An 18652-nucleotide genomic window follows, 5' to 3' on the forward strand; every position below is an offset into this window, starting at 1 on the left:
CCTATGTCTAGTACATCTCACATGCATTAACATTAAAAAACTATTATTCAACATGGAGATGATTCCTGTGTCTAATTGCCGGCCGGAGTGGCCGTGCGGTTCTAGGCGCTACAGTCTGGAACCGAGCGACCGCTACTGTCGCAGTTTCGAATCCTGCCTCGGGCATGGATGTGTGTGATGTCCTTAGGTTGGTTAGGTTAAATTAGTTCTAAGTTCTAGGCGACTGATGACCTCAGAAGTTATGTCGCATAGTGCTCAGAGCCATTTGAACCATTTCTTGAACCTGTGTCTAATTACCGGATGATAAGTCCTGAACATTAATTTCGATCCTAGAAATGAAGCTATATCTGGTGCCAATTACGTTTAATGTGTTTAATTTATAATAATAATAATAATAATAATAATAAAATAACAATAATAATAATATTTTTGTTACATTATTCTTATTTAAAGTAATTACTACCAGAAAAAAGTAATATGAATATTTCAGTACTTTGAAGACCTTTTAATAGCAGCTGAATCTGAGATATAATGACAGACAGTATCTTCTCGTTTTTCCTGACTTTGTGTCGTATCTTGACAGGCTCGGCATGTTATCTGGATTTGGCAGTATTAATGATAGAGGGCGCCGTATGCCCTTTCTGTCGCCACCCCTTCTCCCCGAACGCAATTTGTATATCCCATCTACGCACTTGCAGTATTATCCCATATGAGAACGTTTTTCGAAACGTTTTCGAATCCTTAAACTGTGGGAACACGGGTACCAGCAAAATATTCACCTAGCCGGAAGTGGGAAACCGCCTAAAAACCACATACAGGCAGGCGAGCAACGCGGTTCTCGTCGTTAATAAAACGAAAAAAAAAAAAGAAAATGGCTCTGAGCACAATGGGACTTTACGTCTGAGGTCATAAGTCCCGTAGAACTTAGAACTACTTAAACATAACTAACCTAAGGACATCACACACATTCATGTCCCCGAGACAGGATTCGTACGTGCGACCATAGCGGTCGCGCGGTTCCAGACTGTAGCGCCTAGAACCGCTCGGCCACTCCCGCCGGCCGTCGTTAATCAGCTGGGCTGTGCTGATCTGGGGCACCTCCCTGAATCCTGGGAGCGGCATGATAACGATTGCTGCTATGTGATGGAAGATGTAAGACTGAAATTTAAATCTCAATAGCTCGACAGGGATTTGATTGCCAGTCATCTACAATTTGACTCCACTGACAATGCGACACTTCACTCGGTTATTAGCGTCACGAGACAGAGCGCCATCGGCAGACGATCTGGATGACGTGATTTTGCGCTCTCAGCGCTCTCCAGCGGCATTTGCCAGCTTTATTTGCCTCGCAAACAATACAGTTTGTTCATGAAAATGGACGCGCGTAAAATTCCTAAATCCTTTATAACATGCATTTCCTCTCTGGCCCAAATGCTAGCCACGTTGTTCTGGCTACGGTATACATAAATAAATACTTCAGTCTCCATGAACTCGCAATAACACGAAAAGAAAGATAAATGTCCGGGCAGTAAGGATACCAGCAAATAAAAGTTCATGAAATCGAACAAATCCACTACTGACAGAAAACGCACTAACATTTACAAAACATCAAATATACAGAAATTATTTCTGTTAAATTCGTAAGAAAGTCCCACAACCTTAGTAAACGTAAAAGTGAGAAAAAAAAATTTGGTGCAACAGGATTCGAACCCCTGCCGACCTATTCTCTGGTCCATAAGGTGGTGCATCCACACATCACGCCACACTGTAGTTGAGTGGGATACGACTGTTACTTAATGGTATACTGTTCTGTAGGCTTGAACTGTCGAAATGCTATTAATTTACATTTAATTATAACAAATCCTAAAGAGAACGACAGATTTTTCATGAATATTCGCTGTTCTGTTGCCTTAAAATGACTTACTGTCACAACAAGCGGGTCACAACACGACAATAACTACATACGGAAATTCTTCAACCAGCAATATGACGTTTCCCGTCGTTTTATTTGCAACAAGACGTACTAGTAACGGTCCGTTCTTGCGACATTCAATGTGCCGGTGTTTAGAAACAGTACATATTAATGGGGTGTGAGACACAACATAACACAAAAAATAAGGGCTTGTACTGAATACGACAAGTGCAATATGGCGTCTTGCTTGCTGCGGGCCTCAAGCTTTCTCCTTCTGACATAGGGAACGTTTTTGCTTCTTACTGGTCCTACTTTGCGTGCCACGTCGCCGTAGATTGTGTTTCGCGTGACGAAATGACTCCTCAACGTGGTACAGATGGAAGTGATATCACAAAACTCGTAGAGTGTCACGTTAACGTTAGCTATCTCGTGCCGTGTGCCTGATGGCTTTAGGCAACGCGATAATTGTACTGTCACATTACCCGACGAGAAATGTAAACGGAGACTTTACGATGATCCTTCAGCATAAGTTTCATATCAGGTAATTTTCAGGAGATGCGGCCTATGAATTTACAAATTTAATTAAAAGTTGATGTCTAGGAACGTCGATGTCAGATAACCTTACACGAACTGTTAACGGAAGACGTCTCGAGAGGGGAAGTCAGATTTTAAAGCACATTCAAGTTCCCTGTCAAAGTGCAGCTGACATTTGCGATGGAAATAGAAGAGATAAAAAAGAGTGCTAAATCAACGTCGCTTCTCATACGTTGTAAAGTCGCTCCTAAAAGACAAATGTTCAGCGGGATGTAGCTCTCGCAGAGGAAAACAGACATTACGATTTTCTTGTTTCACGTCACGTTGCTAATGAGCAGCTAAAACCAGATGAAAGAATTCTCCATGAAACGAGGTACACGTGTTACTACTGCTGGCATGTTTCTTGTACACGGATATCCTACAGTTTATACTGTAAGAAAGCAGAGTGTTTCCTTGCCAACAGCCTGATACTTGGAATGTGCTCATTACTTTCAAATGAGAACAACAGCATACTCAGTCAAGTATTTCTTCATACTACATGGCACACGTGGGAAGCCCATGTCTAGGAAGACACGAATGATTTATGTTCAACCTACTTTCCATTAAATTTTCATTTCCGTGCGCGCAGTGGTTGAACTCAATTGGACATTTTCACATTTTTTTCTTTCGATGGAGATGGGGTAATATCTGTGAACCAGGTCGTAGGTTAACAGTTTACGTGAATATTCGCTATACGACAGCAGTGTGTGAAACGTTCTCACGGGGTGAGGTGGCGCAGTGATTAGCGCCCTGGTCTCGCATTTGGGAGGACAACTGTTCAAATCCGAAATCGGTCATCCGAATTCAGATTTTCCGTGGTTTTCCTAAATCGCTCCTGGAAAATGTGTCCTATTTCCTTGCCCATCCATGAAACATTCCGAGTCTGTGGCTAATGGCTCTGAGCACTATGGGACTTAACTTCTGAGGTCATCAGTCCCCTAGAACTTAGAACTACTTAATCCTAACTAACCTAAGGACATCACACACATCCATGCCCAATGCAGGATTCGAACCTGTACCGTAGCGGTCGCGAGGTTCCAGACTGTAGTGCCTAGAACCGCTCGGCCACCTCGGCCGGCATTCCGAGTCTGTGCTCCGTCTGTAATGACCCTGATGTCGACGGGACGTTAACGAATTATCTTCCTTCCTTCCTTCCATTAATGTAACGTTTTCGGACGCTCATAACAATGAAATTTCGTTTATATTATATTGTTACATGTTCTGCATTGACACGTGTGAAATTTATCAGCGGAATAGCTTTATTTATATCTTTTCTTAAAGTGGTCCTAACGTGTTTGTTTCACTTAAATGGATGAACTGCAACAGTACCTTCTTAAGTGTTTCACTAAAGAACTATCAGAGTTAGGAGAAGTGGAGGGATGCTAAGGAAACCAGTATGGCTTACGGAAAGGGAAATCCATTAAGGTTTCCGTCATTCAATTATTGATTATGGTAAAAGTCACACCAGAAGCTTATGGTACTGGGAATAATGGTGGAAATTGCAGAATCGTTCGATAATTTCCGGTGACCTACCTTGTTCTTACAATTGCATGACTTGCAGTTAATTACTGATTCATACAAACATTTAAGTGACTACTGTAGGTATCTGCAGGTCAGTCGTACATGCCGAGATAAAGTCACGCGGAAAGAAAAAAGAATGCTATGATGTCCACTGGGCTCTCTTTTGCGTCCCATGTTTTGATAATTAGGCACAGAGTCACTGCTATATAAATGAATGCAGCAGCAGATGTTACTGTCTTTGTAGCTTATGGAGACGATGTGCTTCTAAACGTGAACGGATGACCTAGAAAACAGATATAATGGATAAGATTATAAATCAAATACTATATAATGTTATTTTATCCTTATTGGATCTTGTGAACTCCACGGCCGTTAATGGTAGTTGGTGAATGACGCAACCAGCCACAAATACTTTTTAAATGTTTTAGTTTAGTGCCATAACCGGTTTTGGGCTACTATTCTCATCCTCATATGGCTAATATTTTTCGTTACATAGCCGTTTTGATCAACAGCATGTCGTCTGCTCCACAATGCACAAGAATATTTAACTATTTAGTGCCACTTTATCAGTTGTTTCAGTAATAAAAATACGCTGAAGTGCTTGCACGTTTTTATATATGATGCAAAACAGTTGTGTTCATTTACATATGTTCCAGTAGATGGTGATTTGTTTTGTTGTGGTCCACATCATTTTCCAGTTCGATGAATATGTTCGTGAATTCCACCACAGCACATCTACTATAAATAGATTACTGTGCCACACTTCACAATATTCTTAAATATCTGTTGAGCATTGCAGACGTGTTATACACTTGTCATTCTTGTTTATAATGCATAGATTAACATCAAGCAAAGATATGAAGATATCATTCATTAAATATTGACCAAGTATTTAAACAGAGTGCAAGATGATGAGTGGAATTTGTCTCTTAGAGTAACTAGAAACATATATTCACACCTTACACTCAAGCCAATACATTCTAAATGAACAGTTAGAGCTAGGCAGTGAGTTTTTTCTATACAAATTCTTTGGGCTGTTCACAGAGGTCAAACACAAATTGACCGCTAACAGTCAAGCCACTGCAGTTTAAGATACCAGTATATAATTGTAAAAATACAAACTATAAAATGAGCTGATGTGTTGCTCTCATACCACCCTTCAACTTTTTAATTATATATATATATATATATATATATATATATATATATATATATATATATATATATGCACTATTTAAAGTATTTCATCAATAATTTCCAGTGACAGGAAAAACATCCCCGGAAAAAATCATTTATCTAACTATCTCTTAATAATATATTTACACTTAAGTTGGAAAAATCTTTTCTGTTATTAACAAGTTATGTTTTGCATATCCCACACATCATCTTTGCTCTGTTTACATCCTAGGCCAATATTAATTTACAATATCTTTATATCGTTGATTAATGATAATTTTTGCATTTTAAACAAAAACATCAAGTTTATAAGACATGTATGATGCTCAGCACGAATTTTGAGAATATTTTGAAATGTGCCACAGTAAGTTATTTACAATATATGTGCTCTGGTGGAATTCAAGAAAGTATACAACCAGCTAGCTCTGTCTATGGTGGAAAATCCTACGATCATAATTAGATGAGAGACCAAACAGAGACAACAAACATAAAGATTTATACATATCATGTTAAACTAAAAGCAGAACATCATAGGTATTTGTAAGTTACTTAGTTACATGTTCCATAAATCATTTGAATGTTAATGTGGTATGAGTTTACAGGATATATATACATGATATATATACAAGATTTGTGGTATCATTAATGAAAACATTATTACATTATTTTCAGTCCTACTTAAGTGACTCTACTTAAAAATAATATGTTTTTTATTTTATTTTGTAATACAAATTCGATCTTGGACTAGAAGGAGCTCTCCAGGAGAAAGGACTTTTAGGTTAAGTTTAAAACTTGTGTTGTTACCCATGAGACATTTTATGCCATTGGCCAACTCATCAAATATTTTTGCTGATGCATGTTAAACTCTTTTATGAGCTACTGACAGTTTTAATAATGGGTAATAAAAGACATATTTCCTGTAGTGTTGAAAGTATAGGCATAATTGTTCTTCTCAAAGTGTGATGGATCTTCTATGACTAATTTTATTTATGTATGTATATATTGTGATGAAGTATTTAATATGTCTAATCTTGGAAGCGTTAAATACGTCATGACTATGGATTAATACCAAATATTATTCTTGCTGCTTGCTCTTTCTTTTTAATTATTAGTTAACCCACAGAATTAGTACTTATGACATTATAGGGTGGAAACACGCAAAATATGTCAAGCATTCTAGTATAAAGCAGGAGTGAAGACCAGTAACTGAGATTACTAAATTTTCCAATTTCTGTCTTGATTTGTGGTGACTGCTTTCTGACTACATTGTCCATTCTTCAACAACAAAGCCTTGGTTTCAGAATAGAGAATGTAGTCCAAAACTAGTCACTTTGTCAGAAATTGGAAAAAATAAGAGTGAGTGATATCACAAAAGTTCGGTTTGTTTATTTCCAAAATTAGCAGTTATACAAAGAAGAACAGTAGCTGAACATAATTAATTGAGAGGCTCTAATATGTTTCTCCCAGTTCAAGTTTTATCTATGTACACCCAAAAATTTGGAGCATTCTGCTCCATGTACTGAGTCCTGTTCATGGGCTACATCAGTTGTACGTATCTGAATACAGTGTCTTTTCTCAAAATTTAGAAAGAGTCCACTCAGATAACCACTTAACAATTCTTTGAATCACATCATTAATAATCTCTTCTATGGCTTTCTCTCCAATAGGATTCATTATAACACTTGTACTGCATATAAAAAGTACCAATATTGCTTTCTAAATAGTAAGTGGAAGGTCATTCACATATATGTAACCAATAGGAGTAGAACCTAAATAAAACCCTGTGAGTTTCCCTTTCCATTTTTTTTTCAGTCACTATAATTTTCTGCCGGTCTAAAAATCTCTCAGTTATTCAGCACAACATTTATTTGTTGTGTATGATTCAAACCAGTTATGTGTAAAGCCATCGATTTTTTGAGAGTGTAACGCACTCTACAAAATTAGCCACTTTAGAAAGTTCAGAAAAAAATATGAACCTGTGATATTTTATTATTTGATGCTTGTAATATTTGATAAGGGAATCCATATTTAACTTTGACAGTCAGGCACATGTGATATGCAAATCGTTTCTACTTAAATGTTAGACTACTCTCAAAAATCTATACATAGCATTCACAGTGAGTAGCTGTGATACACAAATTGTTTCTGCTTAAATGTAAGACTACTTACAAAACGGTTTACACGTGAGAAGTGTGTTGGAACACTGATTAGTTGATATTTATATGAAACATGTTAACATTGGTAACATTGTTAACCGTTTATGTAATTTTCACCATTTCACGATGTACAGGGATTCACACTCGTTTTATGTTCCTGTATTTCTGGAGTGGAAAGGCTAATTTTTAACGATGACATGTCGGGAGATCTTAAAGTCCAACATGTTATGAACGAAAACCTTTTGTCATTCCACTTGAAAACGGGCCACTTGAGAATGGCCCGAATAACAAAACTGGAACTGTGGAATAAATAATTTCTGCAATAAACAGCGAATATGATGTGTTTAAAAAACTGTTTTTTAATTATTGTTAACAAACCATCTCTTCACAAAGTATCTGTATGTTGACATTAGAATGTCCTTCAGACATACATATATGTCCTGATGATGGCAGGCAAATTTGGTGATCAAGTCGTCAACGAGAGTTTATCGTGTTCCTCAAACCAGTATAGTATGACTGTGACTTTCAGACATGGACAGTTATCTGGCTGCAGAATGCTGTCGCCATTGGGAAGGTTATGGAGAATGAATGGTAGACATGCTGTAATGTGGGATTTTTGCTGTGTATAACAAGAATCTCTAACCAAAGATAAACTAAGCTGCAGCTGCAGAATGCTGTCGCCATTGGGAAGGTTATGGAGAATGAATGGTAGACATGTTGTAATGTGGGATTTTTGCTGTGTATAACAAGAATCTCTAACCAAAGATAAACTAAGCTTGGCGCAAACGCCGGCCGCGGTTGTCTAGCGGTTCTAGGTGCTCAGTCCAGAACCGCGCGGCTGCTACGGTCGCAGGTTCGAATCCTGCCTCAGGCATGGTTGTGTGCGATGTCTTTAGGTTAGTTAGGTTTAGGTAGTTCTAAGTTCTATGGGACTGATGACCACAGATGTTAAGTCCCATAGTGCTCAGAGCCATTTGAACCATTTTTTTTTTTGCGCAAACATCTTTCATACACAAGAGCATGCACACGAGGAGTTGCAAGTTGACAGAAAAATCGGACTTGTGTAGTGGCTAAGATGCGTGCAAAACATAGTGTATGAACTTCGTGGAACTAAAATTTCGAGCAAGCGATTGCGAATATAATGAGCTGTAGTTTGGGCCAAAGTACAAAGATTATTTGAGAAGATGTCCAAAAATATTTAAGGAAGAAGAGTACTATGTAGCTAAATATATTCAATTTAGCTCAGGAATGGAAGGAAGCGCCTGATGCCTAACATTGCCTTCATCAAATCATCATGCTGCGTCTATAGCAACTACACACCAAAGTAAGATTGTGCTGTTTCAGATATTTAGAAATGTAAACGACGTATTGGAAACAGCAGTTGATCGTTACAGATATTTTGTTTACTTAACATTTTTTCATTGTCGATAATTATCACAAATAACCAATGCCAACAGTTGAACTCCGTTCCTATTACTGAGGTAACCGAGTGCCACATAAATGAGAAGACTTGCATTTTAAATTCATGAAATAGTCAGACAGTAAATCTTATACTTTGTTAACTCAATGAATAGTGAAACTTTGCAATTTAACTGGCAATGTTGATTAATTTCTGCAAATTTAACTTCCTTCATTACCTTGTTTGAGAAAGAGACTTATTAATATTTAAATGTTTGTTGGACAAAATAATAGTATTTGATATATTTCAACAGTGTTATATAATTTTGTGTATTCATGTGTAAGATGTATGATTCATGAGTTCCATCCTTTCGATGTTGTCTATTTCCATTGCTACTTATACTATCATATTCAATGCTAATTTATCGCATTTCTGGTAATGGTTCTTGTTTATTGAAATGGAAATGATAAGTGGAACTTAAGATAGTAAGCATTATAGTGAAATAACATATCCCTCTCATTACCATGTTACAATCACAATTCATACATGACTTTTATTTTTGAATTATTATGAAGTGTCCAGTGTAATGCAAATTTACTTCCAATGCTCTCCAAATAATTTTCAGCAATTATTGAATAAGTTCATATTTCCACTCAACATAATCAAATTTGTGACTTCTGCTAAACCATGAGTTGGCATCAATATCTGGATCTACACTACTGTATAAAGACTACTCATTGTTTTACTTTGTTGCCAAAAATCTCGAAACGTTCTTGACTGATTTACTTCAAGTACACAACAGTGTAATAAACATTTACATGAAATTAGGCTACATATACTTTTAATACATATTATAAATAAATAGGTTTACTATATAAAGACTAGCCGTTGCATGACATTGTGACCAAAAATCTCGAATAGTTTCTGCTCAGTTTACTTCAGACTTTAACATGGTAGTCTAATGAACATTTGGACACACAGACACAGAAACACACAATATATGCAATGAAAAGTTGTTAGCAAAGATCAAAAACTCTATTTGACTGAGTTACTTCAAATATTTATATGATGATCTAATAAACATTGTGACATATGTAAGCTGCATATGTCTTTCATATTTTAATATATATATATATTGACAGCAAAAATCGCAGAAGAATCTTGACTTATTGACATCATATTTTTTCCCAGTCTTCTAAAAGAGCTTTGGATTAACATTGGTTAAATATTTTAATACATATGGTATATCAGCATATACATACTATATTAAGTGGAAATGTTATTAGCAAAAATCTCAAATCATTCTTGACTACTATGGTTCAAATTCTTAAACATTAATCTAACAAACAGCTTGATGGCCATAGGCTACAGATTTTTAACGTATACAGTATATAAATATACATATGTAATATATAAAGGCTAAACATTGTGAGCAAAGATGTCAAAAGTTTGTGATTAAATAAGTCCGATTTTTCGTGGTACTAGTAAGCAGCTGGATGTACCCAGGCTTTATATTTTCAATGTTTAATATAGTACAAACTATATATAATATACAGAAGGGGTACATTGTCAGTAAAAATCTTGCAAAATGCTTGGCCAATTTACTTAAAATCTGTACATAATGCTCTAAAAAAATTCGTATTATATGGGCTATAATTTTTTTTAAACAATAATTTGCAAGTTTCATATTAAAACTGACGGTGAGAACGCTGCACTGTTTTGTGCTGAACTGTAAAAATGTGCAGTTTCATTCACTTTTTTGCACTCATTTTTAACTGCGATAGCAAGCCATTTAAATCATTAGACAAATGGTTCCTCTGAGATACAGATTCTTCCTCTTTATCTGTACTATCAAACAAAATTTGTACTCACAAAAGTGCATTGTCTTGTTTCCTTTCTCGTGGATGGCATTAACAGAAAATAGGTGAGTGCCAGAAATCACAGACATTTTGACTGTTGTGGTTACTTAGACCATTCATATATCAAAACATTTGCAGCTCTCTGCTGGGTCTCAGTTATCTGTTTAGTAAATACATTTTCGTGACAAAGTTCCAACAGTAGACGCTACATGGCGTCATATAGTGCCGATTTTCAGGGCCTACATCTGGCTAACCTGTAGATGCTTATAATTTTATATGAAAAATTGCGTTAAATTCTGGTTGTGCAAAATTCACCGATATCACTTCACTGCAAGGTCATCGCTGTTTTCAACTATTCAACTATATCATCTACGTAACTTGATTAATTCTGAAAATAGAATTAATTGTTGTGGCCCTCAGTCAAAAGACTGGTTTGATGCAGCTCTACCATGCTACTCTATCCTGTGCCAGCTTCTTCATCTCCCAGTACCTACTGCAACCTGCATCCTTCTGAATCTGTTTAGTGTATTCATCTCTTGGTCTTCCTCTTCGATTTTTACCCTCCACGCTGCCCTCCAATACCAAATTCGTGATCCCATGATGCCACAGAATATGTCCCACCAACCGATCCCTTCTTCTAGTCAAGCTGAGCCACAGACTTCTCTTCTCTCCAATTCTGTTCAATACCTACTCATTAGTTATGTGATCTACCCATCTAATCTTGAGCATTCTTCTGTAGCACCACATTTCGAAAGATTCTTTTCTCTTCTTGTCTAAACTATTTACCGTCCACATTTCACTTCCATTCTTGTCAACACTCCATACAAATACTTCCAGAAACAACTTCCTCACACTTAAATCTATACTCGATGTTAACAAATTTCTCTTCTTCAGAAACGCTTTCCTTGCCATTGCCAATCTACATTTTATATCCTCCCTACTTCGACCACCATCAGTTATTTTGCTCTCCACATAGCAATACTCATTTATTACTTTAAGCGTCTCATTTCCTAATCAAATTTCCGCAGAATCACCCGATTTAAATCGACTACATTCCATTATCCTCGTTTTGCTTTTGTTTATGTTCATCTTAATTCCTCCTTTCAAGAAACTGCCCATTCCATTCAGCTGCTCTTCCATATCCTTTGCTGTCTCTGACAGAATTACAGTGTCGTCGGCGAAACTCAAAGATTATATTACTTCGACATGGATTTTAGTTCCCACTCCGAATTTTTCTTTTGTTTCCTTCACTGCTTGCTCAATATACGGATTGAATAACATCGGGGATAGGCTACAACCCTGTCTCACACCCTTCCCAACCACTGCGACCCTTTCATGCTCTTCGACTTTTATAACTGCCATCTGGTTTCTGTACAAATTGTAAATAGCCCTTCGCTCCCTGTATTTTACCCCTGCCGCCTTTAGAATTTGAAAGAGCGTATTCCAGTCAACATTGTCAAAAGCTTTCTCTAAGTTTACAAATATTAGAAACGTAGGTTTGCCTTTACTTAATCTATTTCCTAAGATAAGTCGTAGGGTCAGTACTGCCTCACGTGTTCCTACATTTCTATGGAATCCAGACAGATCTTCCCCGAGGTCGGCTTCTACCAGTTTTTCCATTCGTCGTAAAGAATTCGAGTTAGTATTTTGGGGCTGTGACTTTTCAACTGATAGTTCGGTAATTTTCACATCTGTCAACACCTGCATTCTTTGGGATTGGAATTATTATATTCTTCTTGAATTCTGAGAGTATTTCGCCTGTCTCAAACATCTCTCTCACTAGATAGTGGAGTTTTGTTAGGCTTGGCTCTCCCAAGGTGCTCAGTAGTTCTAATGGAATGTTGTCTACTCCCGGGGCCTCCTTTCGACTTAGGTCTTTCAGTGCTCTGTCAAACTGTTCAGGGCGTATCATATCTCCTATTTCATCTTCATCTACATTCTCTTCCTTTTCTATAATACTGTCCTCAAGAACATTGCCCTTGGGTAGACCCTCTATATACTCCTTCCACCTTTCTGCTTTCCCTTCTTTGCTTAGAACTGGGTTTCCATCTGAGCTCTTGATATTCATGCAACTGGTTCTCTTTTCCCCAAAGGTCTCTTTAATTTTCCTATATGCAGTATCTATTTTACCCCTAGTGATGTGCGCCTCTACATCCTTATATTTATCCTCTAGTCATCCCTGCCCAGCCATTTTGCACTTCCTGTCGATCTTACTTTTGAGACGTTTGTATTCCTTTTTGCCTGCTTCATTTACTGCATTTTTGTATTTCCTCCTTTCATCAATTAAATTCAATATCTCTTCTGTTACCCAAGGATTTCTGTTAGCCCTGATATTCTTACCTACTTGATCCTCTGTTGCCTCAAAAATTTCATCTCTCAAAGCTACTCATTTGTCATCTACTTTATTTCTTCCCCCCATTCCTGTCAATCGTTCCCTAATGCTCTTCCTGAAACTCTGTACAACCTCTGGTTCTTTCATTTTGTCCAGGTCCCATCTCCTCAAATTCCCACCTTTTTCCAGTCCACATCTGCCCCTGGAAATGTCTTACAATTTAAAACCTGGATCCTGAATCTTTGTCTTACCATTATGTAATCTGTCTGAGACCATCCAGCATCTCCAGGCTTCTTCCATGTATAAAACCTACTTTCATGATTCTTGTACCAAGTGTTAGCTATGATTAAGTTGTGCTTTGTGCAAAATTCTACCTGGTGGCTTCCTCTTTCATTCCTTAGTCCCATTCCATATTCACCTACTACGTTTCCTTCTCTTCCTTTTCCTACTATCGAGTTCCAGTCACCCATGATTACTTAATTTTCGTCTCCCTTCAGTATGTGAATAATTTCTTTCATCTCATTATACATTTCATCAATCTCTTCGTCCTCTGCGGAACTAGTTGGCATATAAACTTGTACTACTACTGTGGTAGGCGTGGGTTTGCGTATCTATCTTAGTCACAATAATGCGTTCACTATGCTGTTTGTAGTAGCTTACCTGCATTCCTATTTTCCGATTTATTATTAAACCTACTCCTGCATTACCCCTATTTGATTTTGTATTTATAACCCTGTATTCACCTGTCTAGAAGTCTTGTTCCTCCTGCCACAGAACATCACTAATTCCCACTATATCTAACTTTAACCAATCCTTTTTAAATTTTCTGACCTACCTGCCCTATTAAGGGATCTGACATTCCACGCTCCATTCCGTAGAACGCCAGTTTTCTTTCTCGTGATAACGGCGTCCTCCTTAGTAGTCCCCTCCCAGAGATCCGAATGGGGGGCTATTTTACCTCCGGGAATATTTTATCCAAGAGGACGCCATCATCATTTAACCATACAGTAAAGCTGAATGCCCTCGGGAAAAATTACACCTGTAGTTTCCCCTTGCTTTCAGCCGTTCGCAGTACCAGCACAGCAAGGCCGTTTTGGTTAGTGTTACAAGGCCAGATCAGTCAATCATCCAGACTGTTGCCCCTGCAACTACTGAAAAGGCAGCTGCCCCTCTTCTGGAACCACACGTTTTTCTGGCCTCTGAACAGATAGCCCTTCATTGTGGTTGCACCTACGGTATGGCTATCTGTATTGCTGAGGCACGCAAGTCTCCTCACCAACGGCAAGGTCCATGGTTAATGGAGGGTATATATATATATATATATATATATATATATATATATATATATATATATATATATATATATATAGTAGGGTCATATGCATGATTTCTCTCTTTAATGCCTACTATGATCACTGGAATTTCAGGTGCACTGTTTATTGAACAGTCTTGGTGCCAATGACAATGTGGAACTGAGGAAAAGAAATATTAACTGTTGGTATATAGACGAACGCTCATTCATAATTGTTAATGTACCTGCAAACCATTTCAGTCATATATTCCTCAAATTACAAGCTGTTTTGTTTCAGGCAGTGATTCAGATATAGCAAACAGTGTCAAATATCACTGGAGGCAAGGAATAAAGTTTATTTGACCACAAGTGCCACATATAGACTTGATAAATAAAGAGCAGATAACCATAGTTGTAACTGAACTGGTCGTTTTGGAATGAGGATTTAAACTTAAGAAAGATACAATTGAAGAAATTATACTCAAGTAAATTTTGACCCTTGTGTGTGCGTTACTCCCTGCTAGTACATGTTTGATTTATGTACTGTAGTACGTTTCTTTTGAGGCTTAATAAAGCACTTAATAAAATCTTAGATCACTTTATTTATCCTTGGGGGGTCGAAATCACATTATGTTTTTTTGAAATACTGATCACAAATGAAATGGAAGTTAACAGTTGTGGTGAAAGTATAGGCTAGTCAATTTATCCCTAGATCCATGTCAGCCCTGACTACCTAAAATTTTTCCATTACTTCCTCTGCATTTAAGTGTATTGTACTAATTAGAGTACAATATTTTCGTAAAAGCCCATACGGTTACTAACATAAATATCACAAAAATTAAAAAAGAGTCATGATAATCACGTTTGAAATGGAATATCTGTGACACTATAACTTGTTTACAGTAGCTTTTTTGGTTTATTGGCTTATCATTAGAGTACTTCTACGGAATATGAATCTTCCAAAAGTTGTTATACTATGTCCTCGCAGATTAACTATGAACAATACTGTCATTGAAGTTACTATCTTCACAGATGCTGCAGCTGGGTAGCTGTCTCTTACATATCGTATACCAATGAGGCCAATAATTTTGCCATTCATTTTAAACGGTCTAAACTCGCAATCAAGGTTTCGTTTGCAACGACAATAAACAAGGCTCAAGGTCAGAGAGACGGTGGAAAAGGAGATAGACACTGAGACGGGTGCGGTGGAGGAGAAAGTTAGTTGGGGGGGGGGGGGGATGGAGGAGTTTATGGAGCGAGAGCGGGCGTAGAAGGATATGGGCAAAGAGAGAGGAGTAGAGGAGATGGACAAAGAGAGGGGTCAGAAGGGGATTAGGGCGTTTATCCATTTCTGACACGTGTTAAGCAATTGCAAAGCGTCCCCAGATTCGCTAGCTATTTCAGCTCTAGTTTTCCTCAATTTTAGTACAATATTAATAACATTCTCAATAAGTACAAAAACAAAATAACACAATTGGACTGTTTTCTACTTTCGATCTTCATTAGAACTACGTATTTCGCTGGCGTAATAAATTTTAGTTTGACACTTATTTGCATTCTGCACTTTTGAAACTCTTTGGAATAGATCCTCTTCTCTGAAAATTACAGAACATTAGATTCATGCGTCATTTAATTATTAGAGAGTATAGACACGGTACAAGAGAATTTTCCCATTTCGGCCTCTATGGTCGCTCGAATGATTCGTCATTCGTCTCTGCTCCGTTTATACACTAGGAGATTTTATTAAAGTGCAGCTACTAAAAGAGGTTCACTGTGAACTGAAACTATCTGATGGCAGACAAAGTTGGTAGATATGCTAATAAGTTAATTCAGAACCGATTTATGCTGAAAAAGAAATAGCTTTAATTTTGTCCACTAGGTGCAAGTCGCCACTGCACAGCACCTCGTCGACGTCTCCAGTGCTCCAATTGAACAAACTGTGCAAGCGGTTGTTAATAATAAAATCAAAAATAGGCCTTTGTCCCTTGTGTGGCATTATCTGTCCACTTCCCGTTCCTAATCCATTATATATGAAAACATTTACACTGAAGCGCTGAAGGAACTTGTGTAGGCCTGCGTATTCAAAAAACAGAGATATATAAAAAGGCAGAATACGGCGTTGCGGTCGGCAACGCCTACGTAAGACAGCAAATGTCTAGTGCAGTTCATAGATGGGTTACTACTGCTACAATGGCAGGTTAGCAATATTTAGGTGACTGAACGTGGTGCTACAGCAGGAGCACGATCGATTGGATACAGCAGCTCCGAAACAGCGATGAAGTGGGGATTCCCCCTTACGACCATTTCACGAGTGTACCGTGAATATCAGGAATCCGGTAAAACGTCAAATGTCTGACATCGCTGTGGCCTCAAAAAGATCCTGCAAGAACGGGACCAACGACGACTGAAGGAATCGTTCAGCGTTACAGAAGTGCAACCCTTCCGCAAATAGCTGAAGATTTCAATGCTGGGCCATCAACAAGTGTCCGCGTGCGAACCATTCAACAAAACATCGATATGAGCTTTCGGAGCCGAAGACCCACCCGTGTACCCTTGATGACTGCACGATACAAAACATTACTCCTCGCCTAAGCTCTTCGAAACCTACATGGGGCTATTAATAACTGGCAACACGTTGCCTGGTCGCACGAGTCTCGTTTCAAATTGTATCGAGTGGATGGACTTGTACGGGTATGGATGCAACCTCACGAATCCATGCACCCTGAGTGTCAGCAGGGGACTGTTCAAGCTGCTGGAGGCTCTGTAATGGTGTGCAGAGTGTGTAGTTATAGCGATGTGGGTCCCCTGATACGTCTAGATAAGACTCTGACGGGTGACACGTACGTATGCACCCTATCTGATCACCTGCGTCCCTTCATGTCCATTGTGCATTCCAACGGACTTGGGCAATTCCAGCAGGACAGTGCGATACCCCAAACGTCCAGAATTGCTGCAGAGTGGCTCCAGGAACACCCTTCTGATTTTAAACACTCCGCTGGCGACCAAATTCGCCAGACATATTATTGAACATATCTGCGATGCCTTGCAACGTGCTGTTCAGAAGAGATCTCCACCCCCTCCTACTCTTAAGGATTTATGGACAGTCCTGCGGGATTCATTGTGTCAATTCCTTCCAGCACTACTTCGGACTTAAGTCGTGTTACGGCATTTCGTGCTAGCGGGGGTCCTACACGATATTAGGCAGGTGTACCAGTTTCTTTGGCTCTTCGGTGTATATACGTCTCTCTTGCATTCACATAGCCAGATTGTCACCTGGTGACAAAAATCGGACCTAGGTTTTTTACAACGTAAATCGGTTTCGCATTAACGCACTAGAATATCTACCAAGTTGCACTACCATACATTACAGCCCACACACTGGCCTCTGAGTAGCTGCCCTTTAATTATAACAACTTCCCTTACTGCGTCACGTGGCTGCAACGCCACTAACGATACTGAGTTTCGCGGTGAGCTGTGATCTTAGTTTTGGCTCACCAGTGTAGAAGTGAGCTGAGCAGCGCTTGCCGCTTACCTCGGTGGCGAAGGCGAGCCGCTTGCGCTCTCCGCCGGACAGCACCTTGCGCGCGCCCGGCTCCCCGATGAGCGTGTCGGCGCGGTGCGCCAGCCCCAGCGCCTTCAGCAGCGACTGGACGCGCAGCTCGCGCATGTCTCGCGGCACGCCGCGGTCCATCTTGAGGTGCGCCTGCAGCACAACACGCCAGCAGCCTCCTGTAAGCGAGCTGCCTCTGCACCACCGACACGCTTACACTCTCACTACGCACCTAACACTAACATTTCTTGCGTATTTCTCTACAGAATATATGAAATTCTTACACATGTAACAATAATCCACCAGAGCTGTTTGTTAAAATTTTATTTATTCCTACCTGTTTCGTGCGATGTCTCATTGCCAAGCAGTAGTAACTAGTACCAGTAAATGTGTGATAAGATATAAATGGAAAACGTTGACGTTGCTACCAAAAATTTCGAAAAGTTCTTGATCAATTTACATCAAGTATATACACGGAATTCTAATAAACTTTAGGAGGGACAAATATATATATATATATATATATATATATATATATATATATATATATATATATATATATATATATATATTCTAACACAGAAAAGAGACTCCTCAAAGCAATTGTCAAAATGGGACAGAAATTGGTAGCTGTGATGTACATGTACAGACAAACGAACAAATGTTCACAATTTCAGAAAAATCGGATGATTTATTCAACAGAAAGAGCTTCACAAATTGAGCAAGTTAATAACGTATTGGACCTATAGAAGCAGTTAATAGAGTTATTGAACCGCTTCTGAGGGATATCTTGCCACGTTCTACCCAATTGTGGTGATAGAGCACTCCGTCTTCAGGCCACAAGTGGCCCATCGGGACCATCCGGCCGCCGTGTCATCCTCAG

The 18652-nt window shown here is 38.6% G+C and overlaps 1 protein-coding gene across 2 annotated transcripts in view; it reads right to left on the reverse strand.

The window, feature by feature from the left end:
- The window catches only part of LOC124607246 (protein scarlet-like), a 421917-nt gene that overhangs the window by 154532 nt on the left and 248733 nt on the right, over positions 1 to 18652 (reverse strand). For both annotated transcript variants that reach the window (XM_047139521.1, XM_047139522.1), the window contains exon 5: positions 17752 to 17922. In XM_047139521.1, the coding sequence (XP_046995477.1) occupies positions 17752 to 17922 (171 nt within the window). The remainder of the gene's footprint in view (positions 1 to 17751; positions 17923 to 18652) is intronic.

The sequence above is a fragment of the Schistocerca americana genome, chromosome 3, assembly GCF_021461395.2.
Source record: "Schistocerca americana isolate TAMUIC-IGC-003095 chromosome 3, iqSchAmer2.1, whole genome shotgun sequence".
Classification (NCBI taxonomy): domain Eukaryota; kingdom Metazoa; phylum Arthropoda; class Insecta; order Orthoptera; family Acrididae; genus Schistocerca; species Schistocerca americana.